Source organism: Macrosteles quadrilineatus, unplaced genomic scaffold, assembly GCF_028750875.1.
Source record: "Macrosteles quadrilineatus isolate MER2022 unplaced genomic scaffold, UCM_ALF_1.0 Scaffold_5__1_contigs__length_97177068, whole genome shotgun sequence".
NCBI classification, from domain to species: Eukaryota; Metazoa; Arthropoda; class Insecta; order Hemiptera; family Cicadellidae; genus Macrosteles; species Macrosteles quadrilineatus.
The window spans coordinates 41,334,329-41,351,188 of NW_026542598.1; the positions used below are offsets into that span (position 1 = coordinate 41,334,329).

A 16,860-nucleotide genomic window follows, 5' to 3' on the forward strand; every position below is an offset into this window, starting at 1 on the left:
AAAAGAACAAATGTGTTAACAGATCTCTCATCCTCAGTTCTAAATTTTAAAAAATGGTCCCTTTCTCACTTAAGTTAAACAGGTTAATCAGAAGTTACTCATTCAGTGTTTGTTGTAATGTTTGAGACAGACTTGTAACAATTCGACAACAGTTTAATTTACTTACAATGTACCTCATGTATATAACTTCTCTTATATATGTATATAGATGTTGTAGCTAACTAATTAGTTTCTTGAAGCGTAAGTTGGTAAATAATTCTTGATTTAGGTAATAGCCTACTATGCCTATATCTACCTCGTAATAGCATTACTACACATTCATTTGATACACAGATTTCAGCGGAAAGTTTTTGTGGTATATCTGCAGGTTGTGTAAGTTAAAAGGCTTGCCTTTAATGATTGTTTCTCAGGCTCGTAAAGCCTGGACAGTTGTTTTTATGTTCTCTTTGTTAAGGATTTACTGCCTGTCATAAACTTGTTAGGTGTCATCACATTTACGCCTGAGGTAAAAGAAACAACAATTATTTATAATTTTTACCGAGAGTACTTTGTTATTGCAGTAAACATAACATTTTCAACCCTTAAAACATATTTTTTTCAGAATTTATGAAAAATAATATTTTATTTTTTATTTTTTTTATTTTAGTTTTATTTTTTAGTTTTTTTTTCAGAAATTGTTGTATGAAAAACGGTTAGGTACTAAGAAAATTCCGAAAAACTGTGAATAAAAAATTCTCATGTTATTCTTATGGATAATAATTAAAATATGGTTTGCTTGTTTATGGATGGTTATAGTTTAATCGAATTTGATAAATTTGTTTATTTCATACTCAGCTATCAACATTTCAATAAAAAGCTCACCTTCTTACCTTCTCTGTAACAGCAAACTTAAGTAGGTACTCATTAAAATTAATGTTATTTAGATAAGAAATACATCTCATAATTTGAAGGGAATATTTTACATTTGTTTCTTTCAACTACCAGGATGGACTTTTACCAATTCAAATAAAACTGTTATTAATGTTATCCCAACAAAAATCCTGAAACACAGGCCGTTGTACAATGTGTTACACTCTTTACTTAACTCAAAAATGTTTTTTACCCTTTTGTCGTACATATTTCTAAAAAGTATAAAGGTTCATAAATAATGGGCTAAGAGAGGTAAGACTCGTTTTATAAGTACAAGTACATAGCAAATGAAAATGTAAATACAAGCAACATGAAGGCAGGGCAGAGGCAGAGGCACTTGTTGAAACCAGGGTTGCCACTACAACCACATTAAATCCCAGGGTTGCCACTACAACCAAATTAAATCCTAGTGTTGCCACAACAACCAAATTAAATCCCAGTGTTGCCACTACAACCACATTAACTCCCAGTGTTGCCACTACAACCAAATTAAATCCCAGTGTTGCCACTGCAACCAAATTAAATCCCAGGTTTGCCAAAACAACTACACAGACCATCAAGGATAACACTACATCCACATAAACCATTCAACATTAAAGTTACAATTAATTTACAATGCATACCCGATAGATTGAATACAAACTAGAGGCAACATTTTTAGTGTTGCGGATGGAAAATTTAACCTCATATCTGGTGTTTGTGCAGTTAAAAGAATATTTGTAAAGTGGTCTCGAATCACAAACAGTGACGTAGCACTGAATTTAGGAGGCCTGTGGTATCACTTGTTGGATATAATAGTCTAGGGACTATGTTGAGAAATTTTAATATTACTGTAGCTTATTTCAGATCACTATTTTTAGGACGTCATATGATTTGAGGTTAAATGAAAAAAACTAAATAAATGTGTTATGTACAGAAATAACACTGGATGGTTTTGATGCATTAAATCTCAGCGTTAAGGCCCTCGCTTTTTGTTGTCATTAACAAAGCGCTTATTTATTAATGCACGATTCGTTATTCATGCTTGACTAGCCAGCCCACAGGTCTATTCTTAGTTCAACTTGCTGTAAAGAGGCCTCCATAAGTCTAAGGATCCATATGGCTGTCTCAGTGGTACTAGCCGTTTCAAAAACATCAGGATATGCAAAATGCTCAGTTTTCCCAAAATACTAACCCTTCTCAATAAAAAAAAAAACAATTGTACTAAAATAAGTAAAATTTACTTCAGCGCCTTCTTGAGGGTTGTGAAGACAGACAACATAACCCCTCAAGACAATATTTTTTTTGTTAATGCAAGTTTCAAGAACTTGAATTAAATTAATTACCTTTCTTTGCCTTCGTTCTTGAGCTAAGGTTTGTGTTCACCTTATACTTTGCCAACTCATGTGTAGTTTTCAGGAGGTCTTCTATTGAACACTGTAGAAATGTAAATATTTTGTCGAAATGGACAATAGATAAATGATTTATTGTTAGTGTTATAGAAGGACGCCCTGAAGATGCCATACAAGCTGGTGAAATGTTATAGGATAAATACAAACTCAGCTCAAGAACTTAGGCAATGAAAAAAGGCAAGTAGCCTCAAATAAACATATTGTTAGTAATGGTAATAGCACCACTATCTCATAACTGGTTACTGAACTTGGGATAAAGTACAAAATTTTCGATCTGCAATTCACATATACCATGTATACCTTGTTTTAGGGTAGTCGCCCAATAATTTGTCTAAAAATGTCAAGGAAATTGATTGAGTTACTTTAGTTACAGAATGCCAGTGCAAACATGGAAAAATATCTCTCGTCAAGTACTGTAGTATTAAAGCCAAACAAAACATTTTATAAAATTTCTAATCTAAATACATAGTTATAAATGCTCACTATCACTTTTAGCAATCTATGTTATCACAGTTCACTAGAGAGTTCTTATCTATGTAGAAATATTGTAAAACGTGTATAAAGATTGATTCAGACTCTTGTATCATAGAATTAACTTATCACTTTTGGTTTTAGATGGATTTTTAAGGACGTTTAAATTTAATCAAGAATGGGACGGTTTGTGAAACTTTTTTGCTACAGTTTACACAATATAGTTTTAGAGCAACGTTATTATGTTTAGTTTTGTTTGGTTGCAAATCAATTCAATCGATAACTAATCCAATCAATTCATTCAGTAATATAAAAATAGTCAAAGAACAGAAATCATTGTTTGACTAAATCAAAGTGTTAAGTCTTTTAATACAAATTAGTTAAACATTCTCCCGAAAAATGAGGTTATTGAATGCGTTTTAACTACCGGTGTACCAAACTTAGAGGTTATTCTAATAATTTAATCTCTGTACATGTGCTAATTAACATGATTATGATTTAAGTATATGGATTAGTTGGTTTTTCTTTTACTAATTTGATCAAGTTATCCATCATAGTAATTTAATCATAGTTTTTACTTGATTAATAAGATTTCTGAAATACTATTGAAATTAGAAAGTCTATTTTAAAAGATTTTGCCTAAAAATTGCCGTACAAACTTTAGAACGATAATGTTGGTAATGAAACTAGATGTTGGTTTAATATACAAACTTGTCTTAAAATTCTAAAGACAGTTTGAAACTGTATTGTAAAACTGTACTAACATTTAGAATACTGTTTACCCTGTCAAATTTCTTCGTCTATTGATCTAAAACAATTCATCGAACAATTACATCGGCATCTTCTATTGAACCTTAAGCATAAAATTTCCTAAAATAGCATCTTAATCTAACATTCCACAGTTCAAGATAATGAAAAACATCTCGAGTACATTATTGGTCCACAAGTGTTCTATATAACGTAAAAACATTTTATAAAAATATACCTTTTAGTGTAAAAGTACTGTAGATTAGCGGGAAAAACGTTTTTGTGCTTCATGTTGAGCTGAACCGACGATTCTTGTACACAAGCTGTTATGGAGATGCGAGTAATGGACGTTACAACATTTAACATTCAACATACAAATATAGCACAAACCAATCTTGGTGGTTGAATATATCGTGTTAAAACTTTCAGGTAACATAAGACATGACATCATAAGGTATTTTTTTCTTGTAAGCAGAGCTTTTATACTCTTGGACAGTTGTAATTGGATTCAAACATTTAATTCGTTTGTATTATTTAGCTTGTAAAAATTACAATCAACTTTTTTATGCGTTTACTTGTATGCAATCTTACGATCACGTGTAGTACTCATTATAATGAATTTTTCATACTTTAATAGACATCCCATCGATATAGACCAGCTGTAGACAATTTGTTCCCAGAAGAACGTAGTTGAATCAGCCAATCAAAGAGAGCGCTACAGTCTTAAACTCTATTCAATACCTAGTCACATTTAAGATGATATAGTTTGCAATAAGTATTTTTAGTTTTGCTTGGTTAAAAAGTTGGTGTAAATCAGTGGCTTAGATCAATACACTCTTGTCAGTAAACAATTTAAGTACGTTTGGTTTATCCAGAAAACCACCTACTGCTTAAAATGGGAATGTCTATCTATACATAGTCAAAGGTTCAAACACTTTACATTTTTATACCTTTTAGCTTGCATGATGTTTAGCCTTTCACCCGTTTAGAACTAGTTTGGTTGTTTGCAATTTTCAAATTACACATTACTCATATGTAAAGCTGATTGAATATTTTCATTGTGAAACACATTATTTTCAACCACAAAGTTTTCGCAACATCAGCTATACAAACATTGGGAAGCTTTAACATAACACAGATCATAACTGGTAGACTTCTCTACCGTTGGCTCGCTGGGAGCGAGATGAATTGGATCCTCGTTTACCCGAGGACTTACTCTCCCTACTGGCCCGCTGGGGGCTGGTGTAGGAGTACATGTTGTATCCAGGGATGATGTGAACCCGGACATCTCCCGAGGGTCTGACTTCTCCTCGTGGCCGCCTGGAGAAAGCTACGGTAGTCTTGCAACAACAGTAGTGGAAGAGGTTGAGGTAGGCGCTGCGGAAGTGACGGTTGCAAGCTGCGTAGAGAATGTTGTTCACGCAGGACTTGCTGAGTGCAAACCACGCGAGGATGTAGAAGAGTTTGGACGAAACCTGGTGGGAGGAGTCGATCGCCAGGACGATGCCGAAGGGGAGCCAGAACGCGAAGAAGAGGATGAAACTAGAGATGTTTGTCTTCATTAAAGAGTAGTCCCAGGTGAAGGCTAGCGGAGGCTTGAAGCTAGGGTTGAGATGAGCAGAACGCACCTGGGGACATTTGTATGGGCTTTACAGTGTTATCTGAATTTAATATTGTTGTGAAAAATATTTCCTTAGGCAGATAACACCTTTAACATGTAGTGATCGTGTTAAAGTCAGCAGTTACTGTTAGAAACACCTTTTAAGTAGTCTGCAAAAAAATTAACTCTTTGAGAAATGTTTATTTATTTATGTCTAATATTTGTATCCCTTAGATTTAAGCTAACACAAAGATACTTTACTATAAAAAATGCTCAGTAAAGTGAAACATTTTCGTATTTCTATGCTAGTGGCTATTAGTTAAGTTGTTACAAATACTTTTCAGGGAAAGCTGTCTAAACGCATCAAGCGTTTTTGGATATGCCTGGGATTGAACCCTTCCCTCCACTGAAGTCTGAGACGATAACCACCAGACTAGCAACACACCCCACTTTCTTATCTTGAAATGTTTGTTCTTACACTACCAACTCAATCCAGTCAGGAATCTCCATCTATTTAAGCCAATGATAGCTGTTAAATTTGACCCCTTGAACCAAATTTTGTAATAGTATCCAACAACAATGCTATATTGAAGTTTCTAAATAATTGAGTGAGTATAAAGCATCAGAATATTTTATGTGACTACACATCAATCTACAAATAACTTACATTCATAAAATATTACTTTAAACAGTGTAAACAGTTAGCAGTGTGTAATTATGGTGACACCAATTAATATCTGTCATGCAACATTATAAACTGCTCGCTAGCTGATAATCAATTCTTCTCCCTTAGAACCTGGACAATGTCCGGGATACATGTGGCTGAAATAAGAACTTAATCCCCTCGATCCAACAACGGAACTTCCCTGTAAGAAGTAGGCCTTTTCAACCTTGAATTAATATGGCTAGCTCCTGGAAATTTAAGTGTAGATTCAGTCTTGTTACTGTGGGTTGAAACTCTGAGTTAGAGTTATTTAGTAAATGATGGCTCGTTATGAGCATTTCAAACTAGGTCAACGCGATTCCACACCCAGATGAAAACAACGCTAAACTTGGTTTAGTGTGATGGCGCAATGTTTATACAGTAAGGGGACTAGTAACTTTTTAAAATTACTGCAAATAACTTTTTATTTAGTACATATTTTTTTATAAATTTAGGAAAATGAACTCAGGTCACTTAGACACAAGTGTGTTGCAGTTTTACAGATACATTAGAACCTCGATAACAAGACTCTCTTGGGGATTATTAAGTAATACTTGTTATCAAGGTTTTTTTATAACATGTGATAAGGGGTAGATAAAATCTAAGTGAACTACACAATATGTTATCAAGGGTCACTTGTTATCGAGGTTCCACTGTAGTTGTAACTGGTAACATAATGCTTAATTAATTTATATGGTATGTTGGCAAACCTGGTAAGTGGCTGCTAGGTAGAAGGCGGAGGTGAATAAAGCGATGATTGCCACGACGGTTGTTGCCACTGCTGCATGGTTCCTCTGCATTCCCTCTTCTTCATCCTCCTTCTTTAACAAATTTATTTGTTTTTTTAGCGAATTTCCCTATAGGGAAGTAGCTATTACCGTAGGTCTCATGGTAAGACCTAAGCCCGGGACCGATTTACTTTTTCATTTTGATGTCCCCAGAGGCCAAAAACACCATTCGTTCAAATTTTTATATATCTATATATAGATATATATATATATATATATATGTGTCCATCCGCACGATAACTTGAGTAATTTTTGTCCGATTTTCATAAAATTTGGTTTAAAGGTGTAAGGCGGGATAAACTTGAATGAGTTCGCGAACCAGCATGATCGGACTATGGGAACGGGTGTTTATGGGGGGTTTTATGGGGTAAAAATAGGTTTTTCCCATTTTTGACCATAAAAACACAAAATTTCACAATTTCTTTTTAAACCATTTTGTAGAGCTTAAAAAAACAAATAATTTAGTATATTGAAGCGTTATAATGCGCCTAACTGTTACGGAGAAAATTCAAAAAAATTGTAATTTTAAATTCCCATGTTATTCTTATGGAGAATAAGTCAACTGTTGTAGTTTGCTTGTTTATGAACATATTTTGATCAAATTTGAAAAATACATTTTGTACTAAACCACAGTACTTTTTAACATTTTACATTAAAAAAATTTTTACCCTCCCTGTTGCAGCAAACCTAAGTACTCACTAAACTAATTCTGTTTAAATAGGGAATAAGTGTGATATTTTTAAGGAGACATTTTAGTTTAAATCCAATCAGGCAAATGGAAATTCGCTAAGTCTGCAGGTTTGCTGCGGCGGGGTATTTTCTTTTAGAAGAGAATCTCACAATTGGATTATTTCCATTTATAATACTAACTGTTAGCTTTGGTTTTTTTGTTATATGTAATATAGCTTTCTTTAGCTACTTAGACCATCATTAATTTGATTACTTAGCCATAGATTCATATAGGTCAGTATCTAGTTGAAAGTATAGGCATAGATAGGGTTGTACTAATTTACTTTGCTTTGCGAAAAAAATATTTAGGGACTTTACTGCACTGGAAATTCTTATAAAGACTTTGTCACTTATAAACGAAATCACAGCTATGCGTTCAGCATTGATTTATTCAAATTCTACATATTGATTACTGAATTGCTCTTTAATAGTTACAAAGCAAGCACCCGGTTAGTTAAACTTAATCTTGATCTAAAGCTCTTTTTGGTTACGTAAAAAAATTGGATTTTTATCGTTTCACTTGTTTGGTCGAATTTAGATTTTTTTTGCTCCAGAAATCTTTTTGGAATAAAAAAACATGTGTTTAAATTGGTTTATTATTTATTCAAATATTAATATTGTACCTTTCAGCTTAGCATAGGGATTCAATGTTCATCATCCTCCATTTCTCTACTGGCTTTTATTCTTGGCGAAGCAGTTTAATTTCAAATCCATCAAGTGTTGAAATATTCAATATGAGAAGTTCCAGATCCACTGGGGCAGATCTCCAAAGGAGTTCAAGAACGGGATTGGGACAGAACCCTTCCTGGGAGTTTATAGAACAAATTCCCAAAGTTTCATCCCGATCGGATGGCCGGTTTGGTAACGCGTAAAGGACAAACAAACACATACATTGGATTCTATACAAAGATGGAAAATCAACTGTTTACATTGGAACGTGACAAGTAGATACCTTTCTGCCGCAGTAGTCAGGCCCAAGATCGTAGACAGACTGAGCGACAGTCGCTCCGGTGCCGAGGATCCAGATACACAGCACGACCAGCGTGACACTCGACGGGGTCAGTAGAGCGTAGCGCTCGGGTCTGGAGCATAGACGAGCGTAGTTTTCCACCGACACAGCCAGTAGAGTGAGCACAGTCACTGAGATCAAACATGGTAGAAAACATGACTTGAGTTCATTGAAAAAGGGGTTTTCAATGATATCAACTTTGAAAATGAAGTAACATAGTTTTTTAATGGTTATAAATTTAATTAAAGGTATAGATGGAATCATTTAAAGGGATGCTGACTGGAAGATTCCTAGTTCGTTCCCGGGTCGTTTGCTCAGATCGTGACAATGGTCAACCAGTATCAAGTGTGCTACAGGCCTGTTTGATTTGTAATTTTTATTCATAAAGTAAATATTCAAGTGCGTTATGTGTTCTAACTTTGACGATGCTGCATCAGGCAAGATTTGAATGTCTGATGATGGCATTGTGATACCGAAACTGCCTCAACAGTTACAACTTATGTTGATTGACCAAACACTACTTTTTAGTTACGTTACATCTCAGGGGCATAAAACATGGATTTTAATAACTAAGATAGTTGATGTGTCGTGAACAGCTATAAGGTCCCACCAGAAATATAGTCAAAAGTAAAATATTTGTCTATTGATAGAACTAGACACTCCATCCCCATGGTAAAGCTAGAATAGAAATGGACGTAGTTGAACTCGTAGTACATAAATAAACTATAATGACACCGTGATAAAAAAAAAAAAAATGCCATCGTCGTCAATCTGTCATGAACTTACCTATCCAGCAGAGTATAGCCAGGAACCATTGCACGTGACAGACAGGGGGGGAGTCTGGTAGTCCAGCCAAGATGACTACAGCAGACGCAGGCATCACAATACCAGTCACCAGCAAATCTGCCAGGGCTATGTTTACCAGAAATGTATTACCTGCAAACAAACTATACTTTAGTTCATGCCTCCAATTATAGTCCATTTGCAAAATTTGGGCGGTTTAACACATTGACTGCGCATGGCGTGGATCCATGCCCCGCAAAACTAGTGCTGAAAGTGCGGATCCAAGCCCTTACCGACACGTATTTTATTGCTTCAGTGTGAGCTCAGCATTTACTGGTGAGAATCACTTGTGCGCATAGGGCAGTTCTCCCCATTTCATTGCGTGTTCACCACCTTCCAATCCATACAGTAGACCCAATTTGTGATTATTAATATTAATTTCATTGTGTGAATGTAGCATATTTGGAACGCAATAATTAAACATTTTCAGCAGTCCATGTGATAAGGGGATGTATTCCTATGTCTCCCCACCACTTTTTTAGCGTGTTTAGCTGTTGTTTCATAGTTCGCAATCGGAGAGGACAGAATTCCTTTCAAACCATCTAAATTTTGTGAACGAAGTATTATTCAGGTTGCATTTCTCGTGATGTTACTGCTTGTCCTTTGATCAGTGTTATTTTTTGACACATTCACTACCTTTACATAGAGGAGTGTGACGGCTGGAAGGGATCGTGTTAAAATTATAAGTATATCCACCATGGGAGTGTGTAGAATGTTATTGAAGCTTTAGTACAAAGCATGGTTTCTCAACTTCTATTTATTAGCTATGATAGTGGAGTAACAGTTTTAAAAGTTCTGTCAGCACTTGCTCCAGAGAAAAGACAAAATATATCTAGATTACAGACCTTTCATTTGGAAGAAATATCAGGATTTTGGGATTGTACCCAATTCTCCAGACTATTTTGTAAAACGGTTATATTAACTGATATGGTTACTGAACCCGTTTCTTCATGAGAGCCTCTAAAATAATCACTATACTCAAGATAAATCTATATTAACCAGTTTGAATCTAAATTTTAGCTATATTCCCCTTAAATATTTTCCAAATCCAGATACCCCAGTTAATCTTGTAAACTGTCCTACCAGAGAGTCAGCCATTCATCAGAAGACCTGTAATAATAACTGCTCTGAATATACGACAGTCAAAAGTAACTGTGGCACTAGACTTTAGCTACATTTTACGTCTTGTCTCGTAAGATTTACCTGTTTTCTTCAGATGGTCCTCCACGATGACAGCACTGATCATGTAGACATTGCCCACACTACCCACTGTAGCCAGTCCCACAACCAGCAGCAGTCTAGCTACCTTGCTTCCCTCGGGTCCAAGTGTTACAGGGGATATATCTCCCATTGGCACACTGGTGTTGGACAACACATACTGCCCCCTAGATAACAATCTGATTAAATCAAATCAAAATAATTTATTCCAAGAAAAAACTGTTAAAACAGCCCCGCGGTTTGCATGTGATGCGCCACAGGCCCGAGAGATAATTGAGCCCCCCTTGTGGGGGATTTTTTCTCTCACTTGCACCCCCAAAAAACCTAAAACCTTTTGCGCCCCACTTACAAAAGTGGCCCGGGTTATACAGGATACAACTTGTAAAAAATGGATGGTTCCCACATAGGCAAAGCCTGTGCAAAGGAGTCAAGAGTCCATAGTCTTAGAACTTAATTAACACTTTGTTTATTTCCATGGACATTTTACCTGTGTTAATATATAAATCCGATGCTTGCAAGTCGAGGGGCATAATGTTAAATTGATAAAACTACTTTTTAACATTGTTTAAATGGAGTAAAACAATATCAATTTCTCAGTTATTCTTTATCCAAACTAAGCTTATAAGATATCATTGTCTTGCAAATATTTTGTTAAATTAACAGGAATTTGGCATCAAATATTAAAAGCCGCAATTTTTAAATGTTTCAAGAGTTTTTATTTATATTTTGGGAAGAATTAGTGGTCAATAAGATAAACATTTTTACAGAATTTCAACGCTGTAGCTCAAATAGTTAAGGAGTTATAAATGTTTTTGTAAAATCACATACAGGCAGATAGACTGAAAACTGAATGAGATAGGATACCGGTACATGTTATTACATTTTTTGTTTCTTTTGACATTCTGAATAAAGTGACAAAGTTTGTTCATAAGGCTGCAAGACACATTATTTTTCAATCAATTACCATTATTTATATCAAATAACCTTAACAATTAATTTCTCCGAATTTTTTTACCACAATGATTACGCAGAATACAGATTGTAAATAAAAACTTGTTTAAAAACCGTGTCCACCTATTTTGAACTCATTCCAAAACATTTAACACCCAAAAAACTATGAACTTAATTATAAACTAAATTAGAACTATCCATAGGTTAGTTGAAATCACATTAAACTTGGATATCCAGCACCACGCCATTTATCTTTTATTTATTTAACTTCTTTCTATTATAAAGGTAATGATCTCACAGGGAAGAATCATGAGATAATTTTCCCTGGTTCACCCTTGCTACATCTCATTTAGCAAATGAGTCAACACACTGGACAGATGAGATTATAAAGGTGCTGGTTATCAGATGAGGGTGGTTGGGGGGGGGGGGGGCAGGACCTCTTAGTTAATTAAGTAACCTGCAAGCTTCATGTATGACAGTCTGGGTCACGCAATGTAGTAAAGGGCCTTTTGATGTTATGTAGGGATGGTAAGTTTACATTAACCTCAAAATTAAATTGTTGAATCAGTTTGTAGTTTGGACACTGATTTCGGGTGAAACTTTTGCATTTAGGTTGAATACGTAGTTTTATGACCTTTCCAGTCCCATATCATAGTTTATTTGTACAGCAACCTCCACAAAAAAAACCCCAAACAAACACTTGAAAACAATCAAATTTAGACCTATCTAGTTTTCAAATATACCAAATGAGAAAACAAACTCTTTGATCTTTACACAATTCACACCCAGTTAATCCTATCCATTTTTATTTTCTCCCCCCTATACATAGTATATGGAGAAAGTATTGTATTTGTCAAAATTTTTGAGTTTGAGTTTTGGGTGGGTATATTCCGTTTGTGTCTCACACAACCCAAAATAAACGGTATCAGCATTCTGACACATACTTTCTCCCATAAGTTTGTCAACAACCTTTATCATTTGTAAGCGGTGAGAGTAAATATACGGAAATGGGATTTGTAAAATTTTGTTCAGAATTTAAAGGACTATAACATACTAAATTTTATCAAAATCGTTCGGGCCATTTTTGGGAAAATCCAATTTTTCTGTTATTTTATGGGGGTTTTATGGGAAAATGACATAATTTACAATAACTTTTGAACCGTAATTTTTACAGAGATGGGATTTGTACCATTTTGTTCCGAATATAAAGGACTATAACATACTAAATTTTTATCAAAATTGAAGGCCATTTTTGGGAAAATCCTATTTTTCCGTTATTTTATGGGGTTTTATGGTGAAATCCCCATTAAAAATAAAAATTTCTAAAAATAAAAAAACTATCAAAATTGTAAGGATCATATCATACTATTATAAATCAAAACCGGGTTTTTTTCTAAAATCCTATTTTTTAGCGAATTTCCCATATAGGGAATAAGCTATTACCGTAGTACTCATGGTAAGACCTGGACGCGGGACCGATTTTTTTTTTCGTTTTGAGGTCCCTAGAGGCCAAAAACACCATCCGTTCAAATTCATATATATATATATATATTTATATATTTATATATATATATATATATATATGTGTCCGTCAGCACGATAACTCAAGCAAAAATGATCCGATTTTGATGAAATTTGGTACAAACGTGTAAACCTACGTTTATTCGAACGAGTTCGCGATCCAGCATGATCGGACCATGTGAACGGGTGTTTACGGGGGGTTTTATGGGGTAAAAATAGGTTTTTCCCATTTTTGACCCAAAAAACTTAAAATTTTGCAATTTATTTCCAAACCATTTTGTAGAGCTTAAAAAAACAAATAATTTAGTATATTGAAGCGTTATTATGCGCCTAACGGTTACGGAGAAAATTCCAAAAAATTGTAAATTTAAAATTCCCATGTTATTCTTATGGAGAATAAGTAAACTGTTGTAGTTTGCTTGTTTATGAACATATTTTGATCACATTTGGAAAATGTTTTTATTTCTTACTAACTATTAACATTTTACAAAAAAAAAACAATTTTACCCTCCCTGATGCAGCAAACCTAAGTACGTGTTAAACTAATTCTATTTAAATCCGGAATAAATGTTATATTTTTAAGTAGACATTTCAGTGTAAATCCAATCAGTCAAATGGAAATTCGCTTAGTCTGCAGGTTTGCTGCGGCGGGGGTATTGTTATTTTATGGGGTTTTTATGGAAAAATAACATATTTGACCATAACTTTTGAACCGTAATTTTTACAGAAATGGGATTTGTACCATTTTATTCAGAATTTAAAGGGCTACAACTTACTAAATTTTTATCAAAATCGTTCGGGCCATTTTTGAGAAAATCCAATTTTTCCGGTTTTTTATGGGTTTTTATGGGAAAATCCCCATTAAAAATCAAAATTTCAAAAAAATGAAAAAAACGCCTGGAGATACCATGGATTAGAACCTACATACCAAATTTCATCGAAATCGGCCCACAGGTGTAGTCTCTAGCTCTGTACACATCCAGACACACAGACACACACACACACACACACACAGAGACATCACTTTGAAAACCACTTTTTTGGGTCCAGGGGGACCCAAAACGAATATATCCACTCAAAACTCAAACTCGAAAATTTTGACGAAAACAATACTTTCTCCATATACTATGGTATAGGGGGAGAAAGTAAAAGTGTTTTTTTTTAAGTGATGTCTCTGTATGTGTGGATGTGTACCTGTGGTCTGTTTTGATGAAATTTGGTTTGTATGGGTACTAATCTATGGTATATCCAGGCGCTTTTTGATTTTTTTGTAATTTTTATTTTTATGGTGATTTTTCATAAAAACCCATAAAACAGGGAGAAATCAAATTTTCTCAAAAACAACCTCAACGCATTTGATTAACATTTTTATGGTACAGTCCTTTTAACTCCAAACAAAACCTTACAACCACCACTACTGCAAAAATTACTGTTCAAAAGTTATTGTAGATAGTGTGATTCTCCCATAAAATAATGGAAAAATCAAATTTTCTCAAAATGGCCTGAACCATTTTGATAAAATTTAGTACTGTATGTAATAGTCCTTTCAACCCTTATTACTGTAAAAATTAGGTACTGTTAAAAAAAAATAGAATTTTTTTAAAAAAGCTTAGTTTTAAAATTTTTGCTTAGTTTTTTTTTAATAATAATGGTTTAGTTTACCTCTGTCAATATGGTCCTTGCGTGTAGTTTGTCACTACTGCAGTTTCGTGCTCGTGGAGCAAATCATCAGGTGAAGGTCAAAAAGTTAAAACATTTTCCTCACGTGAAGGTCGTCAATTTTTGAAAACACCGAAAAACACATAACACACGAACGGTACGAAAAAACATTTATAAACATGGCCAATACATTAAAAACGTTACACACGGGGTCCGGCGCCGGTAGTTTAGTTTTTTTTAGTTTAGAAGTTTATAATTTTATAGTTCTTATGATTCTAAACAGAATGGTACAACCACCTTTACTGTAAAGATTACTATTCAAGAGTTATTGCAACTTTTGTGATTTTACCCATAAAATACCAACCATATGCTCTCGGAGAAAGTATGGTATTTAATAGGTAAAATCATGATAATGGTTTTTACATTGTTGACAAGCTAAAGGGAGGAAGTATGTGTTAGGTTTCTGATACAGTTTACTATATTTACCTTCTATATGATAATAGAATAGTATAGTAACCCCCCCCCCAAAAAAAAAAACAACAATAATCAATAAAAACCCCTCCAAAAACAAATTTTAAGAGGTAGTTCTAGTGAAATAAGATATTCTGTCATATTTATTACTCTTATTATGTGTTGTAAATAAAAATCAATCAATTGTCCTACCCAAATGTTTATAATTAGATGACTATGTAACTAATCAGTAAGAAAAGTGGGCATTCTTAGGTCTACCATACTTATTATTCTGACCTCTTATTATTTATTGACTATCATGGTTTAAAGGGTTCCTGTACTAACAACTGCATAAGTACACACTGCTAATAAATACTATACAAACATAGTGTTTACTCAAAAGAGTAAACAATCTGATTTTAAAGTAATTTATCTGCTTCAGAATTGTATTAACTTTTCCTAAAAATACATCTTGAGGGTAAACATGTACATTATTATTGAGGATTATTTCTTCTAATATTCAGATTAGCTTATGTAGGGCCTACACCAAGCTGTTATTGCCGAACTATGTTTTATATTTATTTGTTTACTATTATTACTGTGTATTTAAATTTATGGAAACTTCAAATTGTTATTTTTAAATTTATTTATAAGCCTATACATATGGGTCGTAAATTGTCTTATAATAATTAGGTTTTATTTTATTACCTTGACTACAATATGTCACATAAATGGTAATTCACTTAATTAACACATTACCACTAGATTTTTTAATGGTTCATCCGATGCATGTATTGTACATAGCGCCTATGATGAATAAAAATTCTTGATTTATTCCATGGATATTTTATTATTGGTAGATTGGCATACTATGAAAAACACCCCTATAACTTAAGATGATAAAAAACTGTTCTTAAAATCGGAAATAACATGAGTTTATTATTTCTAAAATTTATTCATGACCTTTCATAGATGAGCTGAATGAATTTGGATAGTGTGACAAAAAAATAGTTAAAATACTCCCGGAAATAACAATATTTTTGAGGCTCGAAAATACAAGCAAAACCACCCCTCGGGGTTTTATGGTTTATCAATAGTGTTATCTCTAAGTCTCTAACCCCAAGGGTGAGTGACCCCTGAATCCTAGACTACCAAGAATAGAATATAGAGGAAACAAACAAATAGTACAAACACAACTAACCCTGTCGAGCTCATCATCTTCGGTCCTTATCGTCCTTATCAGCTCTCCGAGTCCTTCATGCGATCACCTGTAGCTCCACTACCGATGTTGTTCTACTGAACGACTCATTGGAACGAGTCTCGCAAAAGATTAGAATCATTTTTCAAAGTGACTTGCTTTTTAAAGTGTACCCACGATCTAGACGGTCGTTAGTAGTCTTGTGATGTGTGAGAGTGAGGTGGTTCTATTAAAAAAAAAAATGTTTGGTGAAATGCCATGAAATAAATATATAAATGCAATACATCGTGCTTGTAATTTTTATTTTGTAAGCTGAATGTGCAATTAAACTTTTTGCGTGACATCTGTTTACTGTTTAGCTTTGTTAATGGAGTTTCTTTGTTCAGGACTGCTTAAATCCAAACCTACAGTCATAAAATATGGTCTTCAGTTGATTTGTAAGAAGTACCGGTACGCAGAATTCTATGTTCGATGTTATATTCAGATTCAAGACATTGTAGGAAAGGAATCATTCGTGGAAACATTAAAACCCTACAATTGTAAAATAAATTGCATTACAAACCATAGACTACTATTTAAAACCTCAATTATTGGCCTAACACTTATTTGATCTGAAATTAAGTTAGCCTCAACACCGTTTTGCTATTTTCCGATAAAAACTTTGCACACCAAG

At 33.9% G+C, this 16,860-nt stretch overlaps 1 protein-coding gene across 1 annotated transcript; it reads right to left on the reverse strand.

The window, feature by feature from the left end:
* Nucleotides 1-4,369: 4,369 nt before the first annotated feature.
* LOC128995981 (alpha-1A adrenergic receptor-like) lies at nucleotides 4,370-16,254 on the reverse strand. Its single transcript, XM_054421082.1, has 6 exons — nucleotides 16,191-16,254; nucleotides 10,394-10,575; nucleotides 9,134-9,283; nucleotides 8,291-8,478; nucleotides 6,532-6,642; nucleotides 4,370-5,146 (listed from the first exon to the last, which is right to left on the reverse strand). The coding sequence occupies exons 1-6, from the start codon at nucleotides 16,205-16,207 to the stop codon at nucleotides 4,658-4,660; spliced, it is 1,137 nt and encodes a 378-aa protein (XP_054277057.1). The 5' UTR covers nucleotides 16,208-16,254; the 3' UTR covers nucleotides 4,370-4,657.
* Between the last annotated feature and the right edge of the window lie 606 nt (nucleotides 16,255-16,860).